Source organism: Poromitra crassiceps (genome assembly GCF_964638095.1).
Source record: "Poromitra crassiceps genome assembly, chromosome: 1".
Lineage (NCBI taxonomy): Eukaryota > Metazoa > Chordata > Actinopteri > Beryciformes > Melamphaidae > Poromitra > Poromitra crassiceps.
In genome coordinates, this window is record NC_139623.1 from 47,921,353 (window position 1) to 47,947,438 (window position 26,086).

A 26,086-nucleotide genomic window follows, 5' to 3' on the forward strand; every position below is an offset into this window, starting at 1 on the left:
TCATATCTCTGTATTGGAGGGTAAACCCCTCTACTCAGAGAACCATGGTTACATCATGTAACCTTACGTTATTTATAGTTCAGTCCAGTTCTCTGTTTGTTTATAAAGGAACAAAAATGCTCCACTTCAGGGGTGTCCATGTTACCAGTTCAGTTCACTCAACAAAAATACTCCACTCTGGGATTTCCCGGCTGTCCAACACAACTCTCACCCAAGGAAGCTAAAGCTAGCTAGCTAGCTAGCTTTAGCAAGCTAGACGTTTGGTTATTGGCTCTTCAATGGATTCCCTGGGATGACGAGAGGACGAGAGGAGATGTTTTTGCCAGGTTTAACGTTACGAGGACACACGCAAATATGGATCAAACGCGGACTTAACACAGCGCAAATGCCTGGGTAGACTAGGCGGACGGAGTGGAGGTAGTCCTGCAGTGCCAGCCGTGGAAGCTTGATGACATCAACGATGGGTCTGACTATGTGAGACTAGAGTGGAGGTAACTTTCCCCTGCTCTTTCTACTCACCGGCTGATTTGTGCCACTCATAACATTGTTGACAGAGTCTGGTGCATGTGTGGACGTGAATAAAAAAGAAAACAGAATGACGAAAGCACAGCTTCGTCCAAATGACGGACAATATTGCCGTAAAGAGTGTGATTTGCAACACAAGGATATAAACGATAGAGCATCATATGAAACAAAATACATTTTCTATCGTCCAGACGAAATATATTGTCATATCGCCCAGCCCTATGGGAGACAGTGGAAGGTGTTGCATAAATGTAGATCTGGAGTGAATAGTGGGAGGGGCTAGTTGGGACAGATGATGGAGTGATTCAGTGAGGGAGAAGGGGTGTCGCTCCGCCATTTTTTTCTCCAAGTGGGAAATGTGAGAATAGTCGCAGTTTGCATAATCCAGTTGAAAGTCATACACATTTTAATAAGTGCTTGAAGACCCAGTCATCACTAAAGTGTATGCATGCAAGAGAGCCAATCAAAAAATGAAATGGTCAAAGTAGTAGTAGTCATTAAGGTGTGTTCATAGATGTTGGATTTGCACCCCTCCTCCTCTCCCGCCACCTTGACAGCTTCCCTCTGCACCTCTGCGTAAAAGCACATGCCATGATTGCCTTATCCAAGCCAAGCTAAGCGCCGCCCATCGCAATCCCACTATGGAGACCTGCGGCGCCAGACTTCTCGGACGGAAGGTAGAGGAAGCTGGCCAGCGAGACTAGGCAGGGACTGATCATTTCATTTCCCCAAATTAGGCTGTTTTGGTGCACACATCCCCGGGAGTCTGCAAGTATGTGGCGCGCACATCCCCAGCAGGTATGGACTAGTTATTATACATTTTTAAGTCAGATATCTGACCAGAGAAATCATTCTACTGTGGTGCAAATGTTTGTAAACCCTGCAGTAGAGCCCGACCGATACTGGATTTTTGAGGCCGATGCCGATACCGATATTAGGGAGTAAAAAAATTCCGATACCGATATATTGGCCGATAATCTTATATTAATTATACACATTATATTACACAATGTTTTTGCAATGATCCCTCAAATACCAAACACTTGACAAAGATAACTTGACATGACTTGAGATATGTAATGTAGGCAGGATATTTTACAGCTTATCAATAAACTTTATTGTCCAAAATGACATCAACGCAATGAAACAGTAAACTTAACTGGGGATTTAATCATTATAAATAACTAGAAATACAAAAACACAAATAGAACAAATATAAAATATAACTTGAATTAAGAAAAAAGATCAAATATACACAACATGTTAGAGTGCGTTTACATGCACACCAATAAACTGATAACTGTGAGTAATCAGTTTATGGCAATAATCTGATTTCTGCGTTTACATGCACTTTAATAAGCCGACAATAGGAAAAACCCGGGTTTACATGATTCAGTCAATTAGTCGGATTTCTCTCCAGAAGGCGGCGGTAATTCAACTTTTTACATGCAACTTGTTCATGCGCAGATGTATAAACCCACAAGAAACCTGATACGCTGTATACATGCACTCAAAAGATAGGTTATTGGCCAAAAACTAGGTATGTTTATCGGTTTATTCATAACCCGATAACGGCCATAAACGGATAAAGCTTATCGGTTTATGCTGTTTACATGACCATTTGAATAATCAGGTAACTCCAGAAATCCGCTAATAAACTGTTTATTGTCTGCATGTAAACGCACTCTATGTCTTAAAAAATACAAAATAAAAAAATATCGGCCAATATCGGCCAATAATATCGGTGGACCGATATATCGGTCGGGCTCTACCCTGCAGTGAAACATGCCTTAACCTACCTACATGTAAACCCTGCAGTGAAACATGCCTTAACCTACCTACATGTAAACCCTGCAGTGAAACATGCCTTAACCTACCTACATGTAAACCCTGCAGTGAAACATGCCTTAACCTACCTACATGTAAACCCTGCAGTGAAATATGCCTTAACCTACCTACATGTAAACCCTGCAGTGAAAGATGCCTTAATCTACCTACATGTAAACTCTGCAGTGAAACATGCCTTAACCTACCTACATGTAAACCCTGCAGTGAAACATGCCTTAACCTACCTACATGTAAACCCTGCAGTGAAACATGCCTTAACCTACCTACATGTAAACCCTGCAGTGAAACATGCCTTAACCTACCTACATGTAAACCCTGCAGTGAAACGTGCCTTAACCTACCTACATATAAACCATGCAGTGAAACGTGCCTTAACCTACCTACATGTAAACCCTGCAGTGAAACATGCCTTAACCTACCTACATGTAAACCCTGCAGTGAAACATGCATTAACCTACCTACATGTAAACCCTGCAGTGAAACATGCCTTAACCTACCTACATGTAAACCCTGCAGTGAAACATGCCTTAACCTACCTACATGTAAACCCTGCAGTGAAACATGCCTTAACCTACCTACATGTAAACCATGCAGTGAAACGTGCCTTAACCTACCTACATGTAAACCCTGCAGTGAAACATGCCTTAACCTACCTACATGTAAACCCTGCAGTGAAACATGCCTTAACCTACCTACATGTAAACCCTGCAGTGAAACATGCCTTAACCTACCTACATGTAAACCCTGCAGTGAAACATGCCTTAACCTACCTACATATAAACCCTGCAGTGAAACATGCCTTAACCTACCTACATGTAAACCCTGCAGTGAAACATGCCTTAACCTACCTACATGTAAACCCTGCAGTGAAACATGCCTTAACCTACCTACATGTAAACCCTGCTGTGAAACATGCCTTAACCTACCTACATGTAAACCCTGCAGTGAAACATGCCATAACCTACCTACATGTAAACCCTGCAGTGAAATATGCCTTAACCTACCTACATGTAAACCCTGCAGTGAAAGATGCCTTAATCTACCTACATGTAAACTCTGCAGTGAAACATGCCTTAACCTACCTACATGTAAACCCTGCAGTGAAACATGCCTTAACCTACCTACATGTAAACCCTACAGTGAAACATGCCTTAACCTACCTACATGTAAACCCTGCAGTGAAACATGCCTTAACCTACCTACATGTAAACCCTGCAGTGAAACATGCCTTAACCTACCTACGTACATGTAAACCCTGCAGTGAAACATGCCTTAACCTACCTACATGTAAACCCTGCAGTGAAGCATGCCTTAATCTACCTACATGTAAACCCTGCAGTGAAACATGCCTTAACCTACCTACATGTAAACCCTGCAGTGAAGCATGCCTTAACCTACCTACATGTAAACCCTGCAGTGAAGCATGCCTTAACCTACCTACATGTAAACCCTGCAGTGAAGCATGCCTTAACCTACCTACATGTAAACCCTGCAGTGAAGCATGCCTTAACTAGGGCTGGGTCGGTTTGAAAATTTTAAAACCGGTTCGATATTGCCGTCTAAACCGGATCGAACCGGTATACCGATTTTTTTTGTAATTATTTTTTTTTATTTTTATTTTTTTTTTTAAAGCAGGGCTCCCGAGTGTGGCCCATAACTGTCTGTAGTGCAACTTCAGTCCACCTGATAGCGATAATACACCTCTAAGCTGGTATTGTCAACCAGCAATGATACTGAATAAAAAGAAGCAGGACACCTGTGTAACAAACACACCCTGTATTTATTTCTCATAACTATTCAGCTCAACTTTTCTTCTAAACATCAAAATAATAAATGAAATAAGACTGCTGCCTATAGTGCAACTTGAGAAAAGGCTAATAAAAACACAAGCAGTGCAATCAGAATGGATTGGCTTACAGCTGAGCTGCCTTATAAACTTAAAAACTCACAAATTCACACAATATAGGGCCTAGGCATGGGTCGGTTTGAACATTTTGAAACCGGTTCGATATTCCCCAAAAAAACGTATCAAAGCGGCTGCAGTTGGTGGCGATAATGCACCTCTAAGCTGGTATGCTGCCAACCAGCACGAACACTGAATACAAATAAGCAGAACCTTTTAACTGTAACAACACACTGTTTTTATTTCTCATAACTATTCAGCTTAACTTTTCTTCAAACATCAACATAATAAACAAAATAAGACTTTTCCCTACTAGTGCAACTTGAGAAGAGGCTAATACGAACAATAGTGCAATCAGAATGGACTGGGGGGGAATTTTTTTTTTTTTTTTTTTTTTTTTTTAAGGTTTTTTCGGTTTGCACGTGATCAAACCGGTTTGGGCTCGTATACCGAACCGAACCGGTAAAACCGGAAATCGACCCATGCCTAGCCTTAACCTACCTACATGTCAAAGAATTTCATCACTATCAATTACACTGGGGAGTGCCATCGGCTTTCTATTCACACAGGACTAGTATGGCCTGGGGACCTCTAGTAATCCCGTGTGAATCTGCCATGTCCATCATTTGTAAAGTAAAAAATTCCACCTCCTATATTTCACCAAACAGATGCCAGTGTTTCGCCTAGATTAGAAAAATTTTCAGGCATGGAGGGATTTCGAAACGTACCCCGACCGCAACGGTGGCGGCCCTCGCTGGCGACGCTAAACTTTTAGCTAACCTGTTCGCATCAATGAGTGCGTTTACATGCACACCAATAAACTGATAACTGTGAGTAATCAGTTTATGGCAATAATCTGATTTCTGCGTTTACATGCACTTTAATAATCCGACAATAGGAAAAACCCGGGTTTACATGATTCAGTCAATTAGTCGGATTTCTCTCCAGAAGGCGGCGGTAATTAAACTTTTTACATGCAACTTGTACATGCGCAGTGCATGCGCAGATGTATAAACCCACAAGAAACCTGATACGCTGTATACATGCTCTCAAAAGAGGGGTTATTGGCAAAAAACCTAGGTATGTTTATCAGTTTATTCATAACCCGATAACAGCCATAAACGGATAAAGCTTATCGGTTTATGCTGTTTACATGACCATTTGAATAATCAGGTAACTCCAGAAATCCGCTAATAAACTGTTTATTGTCTGCATGTAAACGCACTCTATGTTCGCAATGGCATCCCAAGTGTCATCATACTATTATGGGATGGGATGCGATGCGAACAGTTTTATTATGGGATGTGTTTCCGAAGCAATGACACACGTTGACACGTTTTGGCGCCGCACGCTGGCACAATGCTCCTAAAAGCAAAATGCTTATTGTTTTGAATGATTTGGCATCTTCTATTACTAGCAACACTGTCAACACCAGTATTGTTGTATTGTAACAATATGCCATAAATGTTTATTGAAATTTTGGGGAGGGCAGGGGGAGGCAAATCTAAAAAAAAAAAAAAAAAAAAAAAAGGCAGACAGCATCCGACAGACTGAAGGCAGCGCTCCACTCACACACAGTGAGTCAAACTGCAGCTGAAAACAAAGCTGCATAGATCAAGTGAAGAGGTGCCACTCTGGCCCTACTGTAAATGAAATAGCCTCTTGTAATTACGTGTTCTGCAATATTAAAACCATTCTATCGACGTTTTGCCCTGCAAAGACAGATTGTAAAGTATATACTGACTTACATTCTGATGCAGGATGCGCAAAATGACAATGGAATGATAGATTCTCTCTACTTGGTCCAATCTCCCAAGTCCTGCACAGAATGGGCACCAGAGCAACAGGTCTTTGTGAATATTTTCCCAAACGGGGTGGTTGTGCACCATTTGATCTCGAAATGAAAAGATATGAAAATTTCATATCACAATTATAGTGACCAAAATTATCCCGGTTATCAGTATTATCACGGTATTGTTAAAATGTGCTGAAAATCAAAAAGTACTAATACACAGAAATAATTTCACCAAGTTGTATATTCAAAACTCAGACCCAAAAAGGATTGATAAACTCAGTGAAATAATTTCTCCAAGTCTGCATCTGGGTAGTCTCGCTGGCCAGCCTCCTCTCCCTTCCGTCCGAGGAGTCTGGCGCCGCAGGTCTCCATAGTGGGATTGCGATGGGCGGCACTTAGAGGCAGTGCCCTTGGAAAATAGTTTCAAACAATTCAACTTGCCGTTTTCAGCGTGTAGCAACGAGCTAGCGTGTAGGTTTCTGCCGTTAGCTAGCTAGCTAGTTAGCGCTGTTGTTTTCACTGCGGCGGCAGGGCACTATTTGCAGCAACACACAGGGAGGAGGGAGCGGAAGCCGCTCTGATTGACATGGTCGGAGCCAATGACAGAGCTTATAATAAGCCGGGAGCGGACATCCGGCTGCCACCGAAACAGTCGCTCCAATGGGAGAGCAGAGTAGAGCAGGGGAGGGTTTATCCCAGTTATGGAGACCTGCGGCACCAGACTCCTCGGACGGAAGGGAGAGGAGGCTGGCCAGCGAGACTAGCATCTGCGAGACAGTTGCCAACTTTGGTTGATGATTATGGTTGCCAACCGTCCCTTAAAATACAGAATCGTCCCGTATTTGTAAACAAAAAGACGTGTTCCGTATTGAACTGATACGGGACGCGCTTTGTCCCGTATTTGAGAGACACTGTAGTACAAAGCTATTTGAGTGAGTAAACTCCACAGAGGAGTCTCGTCCGCTGGCAATGGCACCGCTGCCTCTCCCCCATGTAGCCGGTGACACCGGCCCGGTGTCATGTTACAGCAGCCTAGCGAGAGGCTGTGGACAGTGCAGGACACAGGGAGCACTCAAAAAAAGTTCCTCACTCACCAGGCATCACAATGCCATGGTTTTTTCACATTGTCAATATATTTAGATGTGATAATAAAGGCTTCGAGAGCCTGGTTTAGGTACCTTGAAAGTGCTTGAATTACTCTTAAAAGCTGTACAAACCCTACTTACAACAGTAGGCTATTGCAGGTGTAAGACTTGTTACAGTAATCAGAGATATCCTCAGTCTAATCCATACTTTTCAATAGTCCTTTTATTCAGAAGATTTCATCTGAAATCTAAAATGTTTTACTTTACTTTACTTTACTTTATTCCATTTAGCAGACGCTTTTGTCCAAAGCGACTTACACCATATATCAAAAACACATTTGGTACAAGAAAATACAAAGAATGAACAGTCAAGGCATAAATCATAATCAACCATAAGAGTTAAAAACGAAGACTAATACATAGCAACATACAAACCGAGTCAAGAGTTAAAATACCAGGCAAGAAATTAACTGCACTTGTCTTTAAGAAGTTATGTCATTTCCAGGGAAGTCCAGGTGCAGTCCAAAAAGGTGAGTTTTGAGTCTCCTGCGAAAGATTGGCAGCGACTCGGCCAATCTAACCGAGGGAGGAAGCTCATTCCACCACCGGGGAGCTAGGGAGGAGAATAGTCTAGAACGGGACACGCGACCCCCAGGGCCACGTAATGATGGAGGGGCGAGTCGGGGTGCACAGGTGGAGGAGCGGAGGGGACGGAGAGATGTTTGGGAGCTGACCAGAGATTGCAAATAGAGTTTTGCACTAATGATGTAAACTCTTGCAGGTCTGTCTATTCAAAAGAATAGCTATGTAAAATTGCTGTTTGCACTGTTCAAAGAAATGTCTTGAATGTGTAGGCTACATGCCAATGTGAAGATAAATTAGGCTATCTCAAAATGTCATTTGCACTACTGTTTATTGTTTTTCGTAAAATGTTGAACTTTATCCATAGCGCAAAAAAACGCAAAAACTGATCAAAACCAGGTCTGTGTGTTTGCTTGTATTAATGGGTAGCCTACCCCCCTTCCTTATTTCCATTTCAAGTAGTTGGCAACCCTATTGATGATGGACAGTATTTACCATGTTTTTCAAAGCACTGTAATCACGGTACCGTTTTTTTGTTTTGTTTGTTTTTCCCGATTTTTTATCCCATTTTATCCCCCATTAGTGCTCACTTGATTTCTCAATCCTGGTTGCTACACCATCCTCTCTCATCCGATCTGGGGAGAGCCGAGACTGGCTCCATGCTTCCTCCGAGACATGGGCAGTCAGCCAGCCGCTTCTTTTCACCTGACAGAGGAAGCTTCACCGGTAGGACATAGCACGTGGGAGGTTCACGCTATTCCAACCAGTTCCCCTCCCTCTGAACAGGCGCCCTTAACGACCAGAGGAGGAACCACATTAGCAACCAGGATATTGCATGTTTTTGTGAAGGGGGTTCCTATATGAAGGAAACCCCCGGGAGGCACGGGGAGAACATGCAAACTCCACACAGAAAGGCCCTTTTTGCCGACCCCACCCGGGCGGTGGGCACTCGAGGACACGCGGACGGGCACGCATTCCTTCAGCGTTCACCTCGTCCCCAGGTGGGAATCGAACCCACAACCTTCGAGCTGTGAGGCGATAGTGCTTACCCTGCACCACCGTACCTCCCCTACGGTACCGGTTTTAATGATAATGAAAATGTGAAACGGTACGGTTATCGTAAGGAATTTTATGACGGTTATCATTAAAACCGGTTATCATTTCATCCCGAATTTGATCAAATTACTTTTGGTAACATTGTTCACAGCAATTAAACTGAGCGCCTCTTTGTGCGTCCAATCAATGCCTGTTTTTCTTCTACACAGAGCCTTGACATCATATCCTGTTTTTCTTCTACACAGAGCCTTGACATCATATCCTGTTTTTCTTCTACACAGAGCCTTGACATCATATCCTGTTTTTCTTCTACACAGAGCCTTGACATCATATCCGGGGGATCATTTCAGTCATTTCAAGTCAAATAAAGACTTTGCCTATCGCCTGTATCCCATGTGAATGCACCGCACGAAACAGACATGGGGGGGATAATTTATAAATCACATGAGGTCCCCAGGTCATACTAGTCCCCTGCGAATAGGGCTGAGATGACACGTAAAATTCGGAGGAAAAATCGGAATATGTATTTATTTGGGGGGAGGGGAGGCTGATAACCGTTAAATGTAAGTTGTAAATATACAGAAACTATCTGCTAAAAGAAATATTGGTATAAGAACCTTTACCAGTTGAACCCTAGTTGTTGTGCCAACTTACCCGTGGCCTCTTCCAGACCACACGTCCGATCCGGTTGCCCTGGTAAAAGAGAGAGTCGTCGGTGGCAGGGAAGCGGGGATCCTCGAACAGCAGGCCGCTCTGCAAGCACTGCCTCTTCAGGGTGGAGTACTGCTGCCCCTCAAATGCCTTCACTGACGTGAACATGCTGCAGCCCTGGAGAACACAGGACAAGGGGCACCAGTCAGACCGACGGGCCACTAAAGACGGAGATTAAAAAGTAAGTCAACCCCGAACCTAAATCTGTCTCAAACCTGACTAATGGTAGAAAGCATGCCCCTGAAACTGCCATCTGCTATTGGCTGATCTTGGTACCAGGTGATGTCACCTTCTGCAGAGTACAACAGGTGGTGGGATCACCTGGCACCAAAGATCAGCCAATAAGCAGATGGCAATAATTTCAGAAGCATGTTTCATTGGATGGACCCGTAGATTTGGGTTTGGGGTTTAGTTACAGTACTCTTTAAGACAGGGGTGCCCAACCTTTTTTGACCCAAGATCTACTTTTCAAGTAGCCAGCCTCCCGAGATCTACCAGTCCAGTTTCAACATCGCAAACGCACACACATCGTTTCCAGCCTGCAGTAACTAACCTCACAACACTTTCTCGCTGTCCCACAACCACTTGACATTAGGGCTGTGAATCTTCACTGGCCTCACGATTCGATTCGATTATGATTCAGAGGGCTACGATTCGATTCGATTCCGATTATCGATGCATCTCGATGCATCTTAAATCGATGCATCACTTTTTTTCCCCAATACATGATTTATTTTTTCTCACTTTCTTTTTTCTCACTGTGTGGCTACTTTTAACATGTTCACTGCCAATGACGAGATATCTCGTCTTACAAAATCCAACGGTTGACTGCCAATGACGAGATATCTCGTCTTAAAAAAAATAAAATAAAATTTGACGGTGGGACGTGGATCAACGCCCCCCACGTCTCCTATAAAATTATTGGAGCCACCGAACGTGTACAACCCATTCCACCGACCCAGTGGCGACAGTGCCCTCCAAACTAGAAAAAGCAGAGCCAAAACTGCAGGGGAACGCGCGATGAAACCATTCTCATACTGTAGAATGGATTGGCGAAAACGCTTTCGCTTTCGCGCTGATTGCTGGCGGTGAGGGATTGCAAATTTGCATAATAGATTACGGGTGGAACACACTTTGAAACACGCAGCATAAATAAGACCAGAATCGCAAAAGCTTCATCAAAGCTCTCAACCGAAACCGCAAGAAACGAGCGAGCCCATCCAGACTTGCCCAGCGGCCGCCAGCAGACAGGAGCAGCAGCAAAGCAGTGAGCCTGGTGACGCGAGGTTACAGCAGCAGAAACGAGCTTGTGACACGCCCGCTGCAGCCAAGAAGAACACACCCCTCGCGATCGACCTGGGGTCAGTCCGCGGTCGACCAGTAGACCGTGATCAATTGGTTGGGCACCCCTGCTTTAAGACAAAGTCAAGTTGCACACATACACACACACGGACGCATGCACATGTGCACACACCCACACACACACACACACACACACACACACGTTACCTATGGTGTATGCTTGCCACAGTGTGGAAATTATCCCACCGGTTAATAAACTTATTACTAGGGGAGGGACAAAATATCAAAATATCATGATACTTCCTCTTGCGATAATAATTCTTGATTTTGCCTTTCTAGGGGGATTTTTTCAACTTCAGTTACACAGATAGTATGGTGATATTGTGAGTTACTCTGCGATTCCTTCCTACGCCTAGATGTTACTGGTTACACTGGGCATTTTACAAGAGGAGACATTTGTTGATTGATTGATTGATTGACTTTATTTGGTGAATGTCAACAAAAACAGGACACAAATACAGAGACAGACAGTCAATTGTTGGGTAAATATCAGTTTTTTTCCATTATTTCTGTTTGTGTCTGTTTCTCACTTTTTTCCCACCATGAAGATTTTTCATTTAACTGCTCTCAGGCCAACGCAGGTCATCACCGAGCGTGGATATTATATTTCCCACAAAAAGTTAATTTATTCAGGTGGGGTCGTCGCATTGTAACAAATTGTAGCAGACTTCTAGCTACCTAGTAGCTAGCCCATCAAAGTCAGCTGTGTATCCGTCACTGCTGCTACTTCATATAAACAAACAAGTTGAATTTACTTTAACACAATTACTCACATTGGATTGAAATTAGGGAAGAATGTGTAGTTTCTTCTTTCTTATTTTCAGTAAACTGAGAGTAAACAGACAGTAAACTGCCTGTGGCTGCTTGGCATTTGAAGGTTTGTTGCACGGCACGTCCTGGTGGTGTGGAGTTTAAGCACCGTGATTGGGCTGGCCACTGATCAGCTCCACTGGAGCGATTGGGGTTAAGGGCCTTGCTGCTCAAGGGCACCTCAGTGGTGGTAATGAGGGAGGGGCAAGCGCTGCCTTTTCACTTTCCCCACCCAGATTTATCTTGCCGGTCCCGGGGATTGAACCGACAACCTTCTGGTCACACGCAGGGAAGGGGAGAGAAACAACGGTGGGCAAGTAATAATGCATTGGGTGTATGCCCGACCACTGTGTACTCTCACGAGGTCACAAGGGCCAGCTCAGCGAGCTGCAGGACGGGGCGACCCCACGGAGCAGGCGAGCCTATGAATCGAGTGCGGGTAGCGCGCGAGATGCCTCGACTAATAAAGTAGCATATCAGTCATCTCCATGATGACCTGCGTGGGCTCGCCCGTCCTGCAGCTCGCATTCGCAGCTCGCCGCCCGCTGCACAGCCTTGCCCACAGCTCGGCTGCTGTGTTATCTGTGTTATGCTATTATCTCTGTATAATCAAGCGTAAAAAAAATAATGGCAAAAAAATTGCATCATATACTGAAGCAGTATAACATGCTAAGTTTTGATAATTTCTTAACATTTTCTTCCCTTAACTCATTGAGTGCCAGCCACTTTTGGAGAACAGACGCTCCCAGTGCCAGAGTTTCAGAGCGTTTTCAGTGATTTCTCGAGGCCCACAGAATATTGTGTGATATTACTATGTAAACACCGAACACGCACAAAGAACAAGGAGACTCTATTGTATCATCAGCAAAAAAAAGTTTATTGATACCATTTTCCGTTCTTTAGTTATGAGCCGGAGAAGATAGGTTGTTTTCAGCGTTTTGAGGCGTTTCAAATTAGAAGCTGAGTTATTCAGCCTTTTGTGAAATGAAGCATTTCAAGCACATTCACTGACTCTAGCTAATATTTTCTGATATAGTGACGTGGTGTAGTTGTGTGGTGCCCTGCGTGCCCCACCCCCCTCTCCCCCCCCTCAGCTGCAAACTCCTCCCCACACTAACACACAGCCTCACGCACCCAGCGTCTATTTTCGGAGTGGTCCATTTTTGTGCGCCGGCTCCCAGCGCGACACGGAAAAGCCAAACCGGACTGCTGAGAATGGTTTGGCTTTTCAGTGACGGGTGCTGCTTTTCTGGCGGCTAATCGTGTGGAGAAACTATGCAGACAGACAGACAGAGGCAGAGGGGCTCAGTTGTGGGAGCGGATTGACTGCTGTTCGCAGCCAACGTCAGCTGCAGCCAGAGCAATCTATATGGCTCTGGCTGCAGCATGAGCGGTTTCTCTTTCATCACGGGGCTTTTTCCTGCTGTTTTCCTGACCTTTCTCTAATCTGGAGAGCACTGTCGCCACCTAATGAGTCCGTAAAATAGGTTATACACCTTCAATAGCTACAATATTTGTACAGGAGATGCAGGAGGCTTTGATCCACGTCCCACCGTCAAAAAACGCATTTGACGTCGATCGACGTCATTGGCACTCTACGTCACTATTTACTTTGACGTCGATCGACGTCATTGGCACTCAATGAGTTAAAACTCATTTTTAAATTACCAAACTTAGCACCAGAAGTTTTGTGCAACTTTATCAGTAGACAAAACGGCTCTAGGATCACCACGGGCGCGGCATGTGGCAACTGTGAAATTGCAAACCGGAGGGCTCTCAAATGTGGAATGCACTGCCAACTGATTTAAAACTAACTCGAGATATTAAGATCTTTACTAAAAATGTTCAAAGTTGGCTGCAGCAAAATCAGAGCTGTATGCATTTTATTGAACTGCATTGATTTTTTTTTCTCTTTCTCTCCTCTTACAAATGTGATAACTATGTTGTCATCTTGATACTATTATGTTGTAATATGTACTATGCTATCATTTTGATACTCATCATCTTTCTTCTTACTAAAAGCCTAACTAGGACACAATAAAGAATAAAGAGACAAAGACACATGCATGGATAGGCCTGACGATTAATCACCTAGCTCAAATTTAAAGTGCAAAATATTAAATTGCACCATTTTAAAAGCATTATTGCATTGATAACAGTATAAGACATATACAAATAAAATGCAACAGAAAAGAGAAGACTGTCGAGGAGGTGATCTAGGTTACCTACATTAGTCTATAGAGTTCAAAAGAAAAGACGTGGAGGAGGTGATGTAGGTTACCTACATTAGTCTATAGAGTTCAACAGAAAAGACGGTGGAGGAGGTGATGTAGGTTACCTACATTAGTCTATAGAGTTCAACAGAAAAGACGGTGGAGGAGGTGATCTAGGTTACCTACATTAGTCTATAGAGTTCAAAAGAAAAGACGTGGAGGAGGTGATGTAGGTTACCTACATTAGTCTATAGAGTTCAACAGAAAAGACGGTGGAGGAGGTGATGTAGGTTACCTACATTAGTCTATAGAGTTCAACAGAAAAGACGGTGGAGGAGGTGATGTAGGTTACCTACATTAGTCTATAGAGTTCAACAGAAAAGACGGTGGAGGAGGTGATCTAGGTTACCTACATTAGTCTATAGAGTTCAAAAGAAAAGACGTGGAGGAGGTGATGTAGGTTACCTACATTAGTCTATAGAGTTCAACAGAAAAGACGGTGGAGGAGGTGATGTAGGTTACCTACATTAGTCTATAGAGTTCAACAGAAAAGACGGTGGAGGAGGTGATGTAGGTTACCTACATTAGTCTATAGAGTTCAACAGAAAAGACGGTGGAGGAGGTGATGTAGGTTACCTACATTAGTCTATAGAGTTCAACAGAAAAGACGGTCCTACAGCAGTCTATAGCAGGGGCACTCAATTAAAATTCAAAGAGGTCCAGTTCGAGAAAATGTCCTTAAGCAAAGGTCCGGAACATTGTAACGTAGCTTGCGTTATGATTCAGTGCCATTGAACTCAATGACTGAAGTAGCCTAATGGTACAATGTCTGTATGTAGTCAACAACTGACTGTTAAATCAAGCCAACAAACCTCCAGCTCCACCTTTTCTCTTGAGAGAAGTGAGCTCTCTATCTATCTATCTATCTATCTATCTACCCATCCATCCATCTACCTATCTATCTGTCTGCCCCCTCTGTCTGTCTGTCTCTGTCTGTCTGTCTGTCTGTATGTATGTATGTATCTATCTATCTATCTGTCTGTCTATTTGTCTGTCTGTCTGTCTGTCTGTCTGTCTATCGATCGTTTGCAATGCAAACTTCTCATGCCGTCGGGAAGTGAATGTGTGAGTGTGTGCTGGTGTGTGTGGGTTTACGTGTGTTTGCTCATGTGTGGCGCTTCCATAGACAGGTCAGGATCGCATCGCACTTTAACCGAGACATACTGGTTTTGAACTGCCCTGTAGAACTCAAAGTCAATGTTTTTGTTACTGGGTTTTGTGGTTAGATGCCTGAAATAAGGTCTGCGATTAACTAAGTGTTATGATATTATCTCTTTGTGTTTAGCAAGATCATCTTCACAAATGAACACCACTAACCAAAAGCCCATTCAAAACCCCATCGACTTCCAGACAAGGAAACCCATGCTAATGTAGTAGGTTGAGCTTCCCTCTGTAGTGCCGCCACGCCCCCTAATCAGCCCACATTCAGAACAGGTGAGACCCCTGAGGGCTAGTTAACAGCCCATTTAAAAGAGAGCCGTGCATGGCTGGTGGTAAGCTTGCCTCTATCTTTCCTGACCCTGTTTCATGTGAGGGAGATCCACGCCACACAAGGTCTGCACTCTACCTGTCCCTCCTTGTAGACTGGCTGGGCACATTTTGAGTTTTCCTGACATCTTTGCAGGTGTTTGGCGGTGGCTTCTCCACCTTTGCACAGCAGCACATGGAGAGGTACAGTGCTGTGTAGGGCTGATCACACAGGCCGGTTTGTTTGCCCACCGGCGCTCGCTGCTTTGGGGTATGCAATCCTTTGTTTTAGTCTCACTCGTTAGTTTTGTATTTAATTTACGGATGTTCCTCACTTTCTTACATCACAATGTTGCAGCAGTCTGGTCCAGTGTCTCTGCTTTTCCTCAAAGCAGCATTTTGTAAATATAAAATATAAATGTATACAACAAATATCATTCGTGTCTCATAATAGGACCAAGGAGCATGACTGCCTGGCTTCTCATTGGTACAGTGTGGCTTTATTTAGTGGAGGTAAGGCAGTATGATAGAGTATTTTATGTTTTAAACCATTTTAAGTGATTTAATATTGTCCCTCTGTCCTGTTAGGAGCTACTGCTGTGGCATGAGCTAGATCTCCGTGCACCTCGCACAACACAATGGATATGGTATAGAGTCTCCGTAGCTCGTAGGCAAAGGAACAAGGGGCCTGACGATTGGGTGGCCTTCCATATGGCATAGCTGCTGTAATTGGTGGAGGAGTGGCTCTGATGCCACTGCTGTTTTTGTCCTTTTTTTTCTTTTTCCATTTTGTTGATTTGGTTTTGTTTATTTCATTTTGCAAACCAATTTGAGTGGTTCTGGAGGGCCATAGTTCTGCAGGTGGTTTGGGTCACTGGGTGTAGGTAGGCCTTACCCTCAGGCTCTTTCTATGTTCGTCTCAGGACTTCACAGTAGTAAGAGCCCTCTCATGGACCATGCGATTTTTGTTAGACAATCTGTGTTGGGCATTAAACTCACCTTATTTCTGCACTTTGAAGTCACAGGTAGGGTCGGATGGGGCAAACTAATTATATCGGAAGCCTAGTTGTGAGAAAAACTGAGCGGTGGTGGTCTGTCTAAATGCATTGTAGAATGTGCGCTGGAATGCCTAAATTGACAATGAAACATTACATTAATACGGATTTCAGATTAGACAAAAATATTATACCAGAGGAATGCAAGTAGTTATATTACACAATCCTAGTAATCATCGATCATTTCTATTACAATTACAATCCACAACTTTTTTGATGAATGAGAAATAGTTTTACCGAATCTGTATTGTACAGTATTGACATTGTGTAGCGTATCATGTTGGTGACATGTCATTATTAAGCTTATTTTAATTATAATTACACAGTTATCAATTGCAGATTTTGCAGTAGGCTACATTTATTATTTTTAAATTACCTGGTGTCCACTCTGTAGAGCCAGAGCCTGGATGAGAACAGACTCATCAGAGAGTCTATCCCTCAAACACCTTAGGCGTCTTGACAATAAACAATATAGCGAGCCCCAAACCTGCCAGAGTCAACATCATCTTGTCAATTGCAAAGGGCTCTGCTGTCCCAATCCTCCTATTTATCCAATATGGATCCCTTCCAGACTTGATGACTCAACCACTTTCTGCTGGCGGCCATTAGAGGGAGTGAGGGAACAGGGCTTGAGTCTTTAGGGGGCGGATTGGAATTGGGCCAGAGTCTCCGTAGCTCGTAGGCAAAGGAACAAGGGGCCTGACGATTGGGTGGCCTTCCATATGGCATAGCTGCTGTAATTGGTGGAGGAGTGGCTCTGTTGCCACTGCTGTTTTTGTCCTTTTTTTTCTTTTTCCATTTTGTTGATTTGGTTTTGTTTATTTCATTTTGCAAACCAATTTGAGTGGTTCTGAAGGGCCATAGTTCTGCAGGTGGTTTGGGTCACTGGGTGTAGGTAGGCCTTACCCTCAGGCTCTTTCTATGTTCGTCTCAGGACTTTACAGTAGTAAGAGCCCTCTCATGGACCATGCGATTTTTGTTAGACAATCTGTGTTGGGCATTAAACTCACCTTATTTCTGCACTTTGAAGTCACAGGTAGGGTCGGATGGGGCAAACTAATTATATCGGAAGCCTAGTTGTGAGAAAAACTGAGCGGTGGTGGTCTGTCTAAATGCATTGTAGAATGTATGTACAAGACAAAATGATGCCAGTGCGTATGCGTCTGGACTCTGTTTCCAGGCAACTCGGTGATTCTCGTCAAACTTTGCCTTTAAAAAAAGAACCGCTCACTTTTTCCGGCAACTAGGCTTCCGATATAATTAGTTTGCCCCATCCGACCCTACCTGTGACTTCAAAGTGCAGAAATAAGGTGAGACAAAACCCCAACTGACAGACAACTAACTGGCACAGGCTCCTCCTCAGTATTAATAGTCTAGTCGTTCTGTGAGAAAAAATGACCCAACCTTAAAGATGCAATAAACTTCTGTAAGATTATTACATGAAATGATCTAAAAATGAGTGGTTCTGTCATAACCCTTTGTTGTTTTCTACTTACATTATTTTATATGTTTTCAACAATGTTCCAACCCAGAGAAATCCTCAATTCTACTAAAGACACAGAGCGTTTCACATGATCGCATGTAGATGACGTCATCGCCTCTTTCCCGAAAACGCGGAACCAAGGAGAAACGTTCCAAGACTGAAGGAGGAGCGGGGACACAAAACACCAGCTGTATGAGCTGTGTGCTCATACTCAGGACCTCGCTTCCCCCACGTAGGCTAAATTACGCTTCTCTGGGGTCACTGGTGACTAAAACATTAATTTGTTAGGAAGTACACGTCACACCTTTCAATAAAATAAGTGATGAAAATCCGTTGCTTGGTTGCTGAAGAAAGGATGCGTTTTCTGTGCTAGCAAGCTAACGCAGCAAATGCTGCCGTCCTACAATTCGTTGCGGCTGTGGAGTCATCAAAACATGACTTTTGTCATTGTTTTGAGAGAGGTTTCAGGAGATAAGAGTGATCCCTATCGGCTGAAAATCACATACTGCACGTTTAAAGCCGCCCTCCAGTCATTTTTAAGCTATTTCATGTGTAGCTGTGTTTTTTCCTGCTCTGCTGATTAGCCAAAGTGTTCGCCACTGTATTTTGTTGACAAATAACCTTATTTTGGGCTCAAACTCTTAAAGTCGAGCTGAATCCAAAAATGACTTTTCTTTTCTTTTAGTTCAAATACCTGGGTATTCAGTGCACCTATTTAATAATGTACAGTATGCCAAAAAAATCACAAAAATCAAATTTCTTTAGTTTTTCACACTTTTTCACATCAAAAGTTCATTTTTCAAGATTTCATTCATAACAGTAATCTACAGTTTGGTGACGTCACCTAGTACTATCACATTTCTACCCCATTTCAACCAATCATATCAAGACATGGCAGCTGTCAATCAAATCATTTCAGGATAATTTTCTCTTCCAAATGAAGGGGAAAATGGCGCCTAGTGCCTGTCATCTGGCAGAATTTCTAGCCCATAAACGAACTACTAACTTGACCAATTATGCAAACTAAATCAAACGGTAATGTCTAAGAATGCAAAGAAATGTAACTGGCTCGTTAAAACTTGCATTCCAGGAATATTATTTACTGCAATAGCGATAATGGCGCGCGCCTCCGAGAGCCTGGTTGTCAGGGGTCGCACCTCGGAGATTCCAGGCCGACGGGCTGCACTCCCCGCTCGGCAACATGAAGGCAGCTGGCTGCCTGCAGCTCGCTGAGCTCCACTCGGCCACTAACCTCGCGTCAGCAGGCTCTTCCCGAGGAGAGCGCCACAACATGCTGAATCCCACTCGATTTGGAGGCGGAACACGCCAGGATTGGCCACAGCCCAATCCAGTCCCCAGAATTGTCAAATAAAATCATAAACATGATACTATGACCCGCCTCTCAACCTGTCATCTCAGACAAATTATGTTTTCAGTCTAAAACGGACTCCGACGCACGCGACGAACGGGTTCAGTTCGACTTTAAATTGGCTCACGTGCTAGAAGGGGTGCTGACGTCAGACTTTATGGTTGTCAACACTCACGTATGCGGACCTGTCATATTAATAATATATGTAAGGCAGCTGCCTAAACTAACCACCAGGTGGTGCTGTCGTCATGTTTCTTGTGCATCTTTCCTAAAGTGCGTTACGCCAAGAGTTTCAATGATGGTCCTCGCGGGACGCCGTAGTTCAATTCCTTTGCTTGCGTCCTGCAAGGTAAACCGTGTTAACCAAATGGCACAATAAAATACTAAATATTAGAGCTAAAACCACTCACCCACTTTATCTGCTCATGCAGTTTCATTGTTAAATGTGTTTAGTACTACATGGATGTTGGTGTGAGCATCAGATTGACGTAGAACTGCCGAAAATATATTATCATTTTGAGCTAGCTTGTAGCTCTGGTCAGAGTAAACAATGCAGGGAGTTGCAGTCTAATTTCTGTTTGGCTAAATCTTCTTTGTGTTTTATGACATCTACAAGGCTGTATATGGTTTTATTTGATACTGAGCCTAACATTGTATTTTGCCAAGCATTTTTTGTGTTATTTTGCAAGTAGACTGCCTGTTAAACGTTGAATTCCTTTGCATGCGTCCTGCAAGGTTGCTGAACCTGGTGTGATGACAAAACAAGATTAAAGTCTCACTACAATCAGAACAACGACTCTGTCTCTCTTCTGCAAGACACTCAACCATCAAATACACAACGCAGAGCACTCCAAACGGGTGTGCAGGAGGGGTGCCTGTCTGCTTCTGGCATAGAGGTCCAATCTTTGGGTTACATACAATATTACAGTGTCAGTGAATACAATCTGGCGTTAGCTTGGGTTAGCTACGTTCGCTAACGTAGTTCGTTCTGGCTCAAAACGCATAGTCACTTTTAACCCGTTTGAGTTACGCTCTTTCAATTTATTTTGCTTATATGCCCACCAGCTTTGATATCTGTTGGCTGGTTATGCTGATATTTATATCAGTATGTGGCTTCTGGGTGAACGTTTAGCAGAGTTGAGGCAGCCATACTGTTTCCGGTCTGACCGTCTGGAAGGGAGACAAAGATCGTATTGAAGGTAGGAGCGAGGCTCGGCCAAAACACACAGGACACAGAAGCAGCAAAGCGTGCTGAGAGTTTGGATGACTTTTTGGATGAATGAAGTGTAGGGACACACCCCTTAAGTACCCTCGCAGGGGTCACCAAGTGCACTGTGTGGCCCAATTCCAATCCGCCCCCTAAACACTCAAGCCCTGAACCCTCAGTCCCTCTAATGGCCGCCATCTGAAAGTGGTTGAGTCATCAAGTGTGGAAGGGATCCACATTGGATAAATAAGAGGATTGGGGCAGCAGAGCCCTTTGCACATGACAAGATGATGTTGACTCTGGCTGGTTTGGGGCTCGCTATTGTATATTGTTTATTGTCAAGACGCTTTGAGGAATAGACTCCCTGATGAGTCTGTTCTCATCCAGGCTCTTTGGTTCCGAGTGGGACAGGTCATTTAAAAATAAATGTAGCCTACTGCAAAATCTGCAATCTGCAACATGTGTAATTATAATTAAAATAAGCATAATAATGACATGTCACCTAACATTATACACAATGTCAATACTGTACAATACAGATTCGGTAAAACTATTTCTCATTCATCAAAAAAGTTGTGGATTGCAATTGTAATAGAAATGATCGATGATTACCGTATTCTAGGATTGTGTAAAATAACTACTTGCATTCCTCTGATATAATATTTTTGTCTAATCTGAAATCCCTATTAATGTAATGTTTCATTGTCAATTAAGGCATTCCAGCGCACTCGCAAACACCGCGTTCGTTTCGCGCGTGTGTTCTTTTATTTTTTTGACAGATATTTGCAGCCTTCCCCGTTTTATACGTCCAACGCTATGCATTGTGGGCAATTCCCTTTCCGTAAGTGGCCATAGCTGCTCCCTTACGGTAAGGGGGCAGAAAGGGCTCACTCCGAGCCCTCGTTCACTTTGCGATTTCACCGTGGGACATCCCTAAGCCCTCACTCCCTTCACGTGAACGCGCCTCTAAGGGCTTGAGGCAGTAAGGGGGCGGATTGGAATTGGGCCTGTGTCTAACTCTTCTGTGTATCACATGATGTGTCAGGTGACCCCTGCGAGGGTACTTAAGGGGTGTGTACCTACGCTTCATTCATGTCTGAGGAAGGGCTTTGCCCGAAACGTCACTTTTTTTTGTGGTCTCTGAATAAATATTTGGGAGCAGCTGCCAGTGTGCGGACTCTATTTTTTATTACTTACTTGCACTTCGGTCCTGCACCTGGTTTTAACCCTTCACTGGATGTGCGTGCCTTTTTGTACTGGAAACATTTAGTAACCTTGGATTCTGTTCGTCAGGAGGTGAAAAAGTTGAGTCAAGTTAGTTGTATACAATCGCCGCCACCCTTTGACATCGCCAATGCACGATGTCATCACAAGCCCCCCCCCTTCCCCCCTGTGGGCAGACAGTGTGTGTGTCAGTGGACAGTGATGGCAACTTGCAGAGAGATGTGTGGCGCAGCAGTGAGTGTGTGGGGTTTGGACTATTTGTCAGTGAATGGATGCTGCTGCTGTATATTTTGGTGTGTGTGTGTGTGTGTGTGTGTGTGTGTGTGTGTGTGTGTGTGTGTGTGCCTCGTTAATAAGGTCTGATTGCAGCCCTGTTTGCAGGCGATTGCCCTTTGCTCTGCGTCTCAGTCCGTCTCTTTTTTCACTCTCGTTCTCCACTGCCTTGCCTGCTCACCATCGGCTGGGAGTAACGTTGATAAGATACTAATAATGTTAAACTGAACATGAGATGCAGTGATATTGTTGCACCAATTAAGCACATACACACATACCAATCCCAATTCTTTTCTTAACCCTCAATCTTAACCCTCAAGCTCAACCCGCAATCTTAGTAGCCCTCAAAACTAAGTGTTAAGGGCTATCTTGCGACTTTAAAATGGGACAGCCCTTAAAGGCAGATACGTCGTCAGACTGTGGGGGGCAACAATATGCCAAAGCTCCGTCCAGTCTGTCAATTCAAAAGAAGAGGAAAAAAGCATCCCTACAAATATTTCCTTGATAATATAGATGTAGAAATTACGATAACCATTGTATTATCTTAGTTTAAATGTCATTTTATGGATTTGCGTTTTGGAGCCTAACACATTTGTTGTTGCTAACTATCGATAGTCAGTAGCCGTGCTGGTGCGGTCAAGCCATATTATTATTATTATATTATATTATAACATTGCTAACGTTGCAACGTAGCCGAGTTAACACGGTCACCAGTTAAACTGAAACATGTTATCGGCACTGCTGGATGTTGTAACTACTGACTACCGTGTTCATGTGATAATAGTTTGCAGTTATCTCCCATGCTTTTTATCTAACGATCTATCATTAGATAAACAGCCTGGGAGATAACACTAGCCCGGTCATCTTACGAAAATGTCCGTGCAAACATTACACATAGGCTGTATCTTGATAAAAAACAACTCAACAACGACATTACCACCGAGAATTATGGCATTTCGTAACAACGTTAACAATGTTATAATATAATAATAATAATAATAATATGGCTTGACCGCACCAGCACGGCTACTGACTATCGATAGTTAGCAACAACAATTGTTGTTAGGATTCCAAAACGGAAATCCATAAAATGACATTAAACTAAGCTAATACAATGGTTATCGTAATTTTTACATCTCTATTAACAAGGAAATACTTAACTTTGTAGGGCTGCTTTTTTCCTCCTTTCGCCGCCATCTTCCATCTGAATGGATCTAGCTGATGACACGCAAGGGATTCTGGGATCGCACTCACTGCCAAGTAGGGATGGGCATCGAATTTCGAAATTCGAATAGTGTTTTTGCTAGAAATGCCCATCCCTACTGCCAAGGGTGGTCCTGGAAAATCTCAAAAGTAAGGGACATACAGCCCTTAAACTTCACCCTTAACTCAACACACTGAGAATCGGGACAGCACTAGCACTTCGCGGGAGTGCGCATTTTTGAGACTGAGGGTTAAGATTGAGGGTTAAGATAGGAATTGGGATTGGCCCATAGCCTACAGACTTTTAAAAGTGAACCTCCCCCCACACAGCGACTTTCATCCCTGCCGTCCTCTCCGCAAATCTCATGGCAGTTTAAATATAGCAAACATGTAAAATATAACGCTATACTAAGCAAGACTGTCTAGACAACGTGACAATGCAATTCTAAACACATCGGCTACTATAATACATTTCCCTGCATCTCATACTAACTGAGATTAGATCGGTATTAAGTTTGGACAGACTGGAATGGATTGTTTCAACTTCCCCGCAGCACTGCATGACGGACACGTAGGACGATTAATTACAGCCTCTGACTGACAGCGGCACAAAACTACAGTCTAACAACGTTTTATTCATCGGTCATTGTGCCTGCCTACATCTACATATATAATGTTACTCTTATGGAGCTGAGCACAGAGTAGTTTTGCACGTGGCATCTGGAGAATGAGAAGAGAAGATGAGACGGATCGGGGGACGGGCGACTGTGGGGAGATTTGTAATTAAAGATTTTGGTGGCGGGGCTCGTTGTGGACATCAGAAACATGTTTGAATACAGTAGGCTAGTAGCGTTTGTTAATGGTCTGGTCTGATCAACATCCATGTGGCAGCGTCAGGTTACTAATCAACACACACACTGCTCAGTCAAACTGCTGCGTCGCATCTCTGCTGTCAGGGAGAAGCCACACACGGGGGGCGGGGCCGATCGAAATCAGCTATGGAAAATCAATCGTCATTTCAGCCATTGAGTCGGCAATATACGATCCGTCGCCAATCGGCACAACCCTAAGTCAAGTGCAGCTGTTTCTCAAGGAACATACCTCCCTGGCAATGTTCAAGGCCACTTCATTCAGTTGCTGATAATGTTGACCATGACATCAGAACCATTGATGGCCACAACACAGAGAGCCAAACCAGTACCTCTGATAGTTGTGACATCATACTGTAGCAGCAGTTGGACACATCAATATCCACATGTGGAAATCAGAGACCCCTGGCCTTTCATCCATGTCCTATGGGAAGATTGAGAATGCCACAGGTGGGTGATTCTCATGAACATGGTACAACTCATAGCAAAATTCAAAGATCAGACATACAATCCCCCCCCCCCCCCCATTTATATCAAGTAGGATCTAATTTCACCATTCAATTAGAAATTATAATCCACTAGGCATCTCGCCCTGCAGCTCGCCGAGGTGGCCCTGCAGCATCACATCACCTGGATCACCTGTCCTGGAGCTGGAGTTAACATTGTGAGAAATGCCATGTTGTATTACAACAACTACATACATGAGAAAATAAAAATCTGTTCTACTTACTCAACAACCATTTCTGTGGATTCCTTGACCCCAAAAATATGGAAATAGACAGCAAATTTCTAATTCTAGGTCTAGTTGGAGTCTCAAGATATGGCCAAAATTTGAATAATGGCAGCCATTTTGAAAAAACGGTCATTTTGACATACTTCCACTAATGGGATTTTCTGGGGGTTTTACTATAGTGTTTAGGGCATCAATATAAACATAAAAATGTGAAAATAAATTATATTGCAATTAGTTTAAGGTCAAACCTTATTTTGCCTGGACTACAGCTGACTGACAGCAGAGTCCGGCAGCACAGTGAAAGCTCTCTGTGGAAATGGAAAGTCGATGTGCGCCCGCTGCCTTGAGCGCAACCTGGAGTCACCGGGTCAAAATGATTCACCTGTCAATTCAGCGACATCCCCGGGGCCTAATTATCGCTGCTATGTGTTGAACAAGCCTTCTACACATTGATCAGCGCTGGCAGGCCATACAGAGGAAATGGGACTAGGGCAGAGGGAAACTAAGATGGAACCATTGAAAGGCTAATCAATATTGCATCACTAGACAAAGGGGGGAAAGTTAAGACATTTATTCCTGGTTGATATGCCATTACCTCGTGCTCCTCTATCATGATCCTTCTAGGGACACAGGATTGTTCCTGTATATCATGGCAACTATGGCTCTACCCTAGCACTTCTTTCTTACTGGTTGCATGTAATGTTGGAGATCTAGGAATGGAATCTTATTCTACTGTTGCTAGGGGTAATCCCGACTATTTTTGTAGGCGGAAGGCGGAAGTCCCGGACATGTTGGATCATACGGGGAAAAGTCAGTGGGGTTTTAGATTTTTTTTTTTTTTTTGTAGTTCACATACATGGGTATTCAGTGCACCTATTTAATATGTATGCGAAAAAATTCATAAAAATTGAATTTCTTTAGTTTTTCACACTGTTTCACATCAAAAGTTAATTTTTCAGGATTTCATTCATAACTGTAATCTACCGTATGGTGACGTACCGAAGCACTATCAAATTTCTACCCCATTTTAGGGCCATATGATTTCCGCAAAACGGAAAAAATTTAAGGAATCATGGAATTTGATAATAAAAATGGAATCAACTGTAAAACATGGAAAATTGCAGAATTTTCCATAATTTGGCTGAAATTGATAAAAGTCTGCCTAATTATCAAAATAAGTGGGATGCTGATTTTATGACCCATGAGTTGCTTTTATATTTTGTCTTTGTTTTTATTTTGTTTTTTATGCTTTT

The 26,086-nt window shown here is 43.3% G+C and overlaps 1 protein-coding gene across 2 annotated transcripts in view; it reads right to left on the minus strand.

The window, feature by feature from the left end:
- Positions 1-9,613, minus strand: part of capn5b (calpain 5b) — a gene marked incomplete at both ends in the record, with an annotated part of 156,657 nt that extends 147,044 nt beyond the window's left edge. For both annotated transcript variants that reach the window (XM_083634584.1, XM_083634583.1), the window contains one exon: positions 9,449-9,613. In XM_083634584.1, the coding sequence (XP_083490710.1) occupies positions 9,449-9,613 (165 nt within the window). The remainder of the gene's footprint in view (positions 1-9,448) is intronic.
- Positions 9,614-26,086: the final 16,473 nt, after the last annotated feature.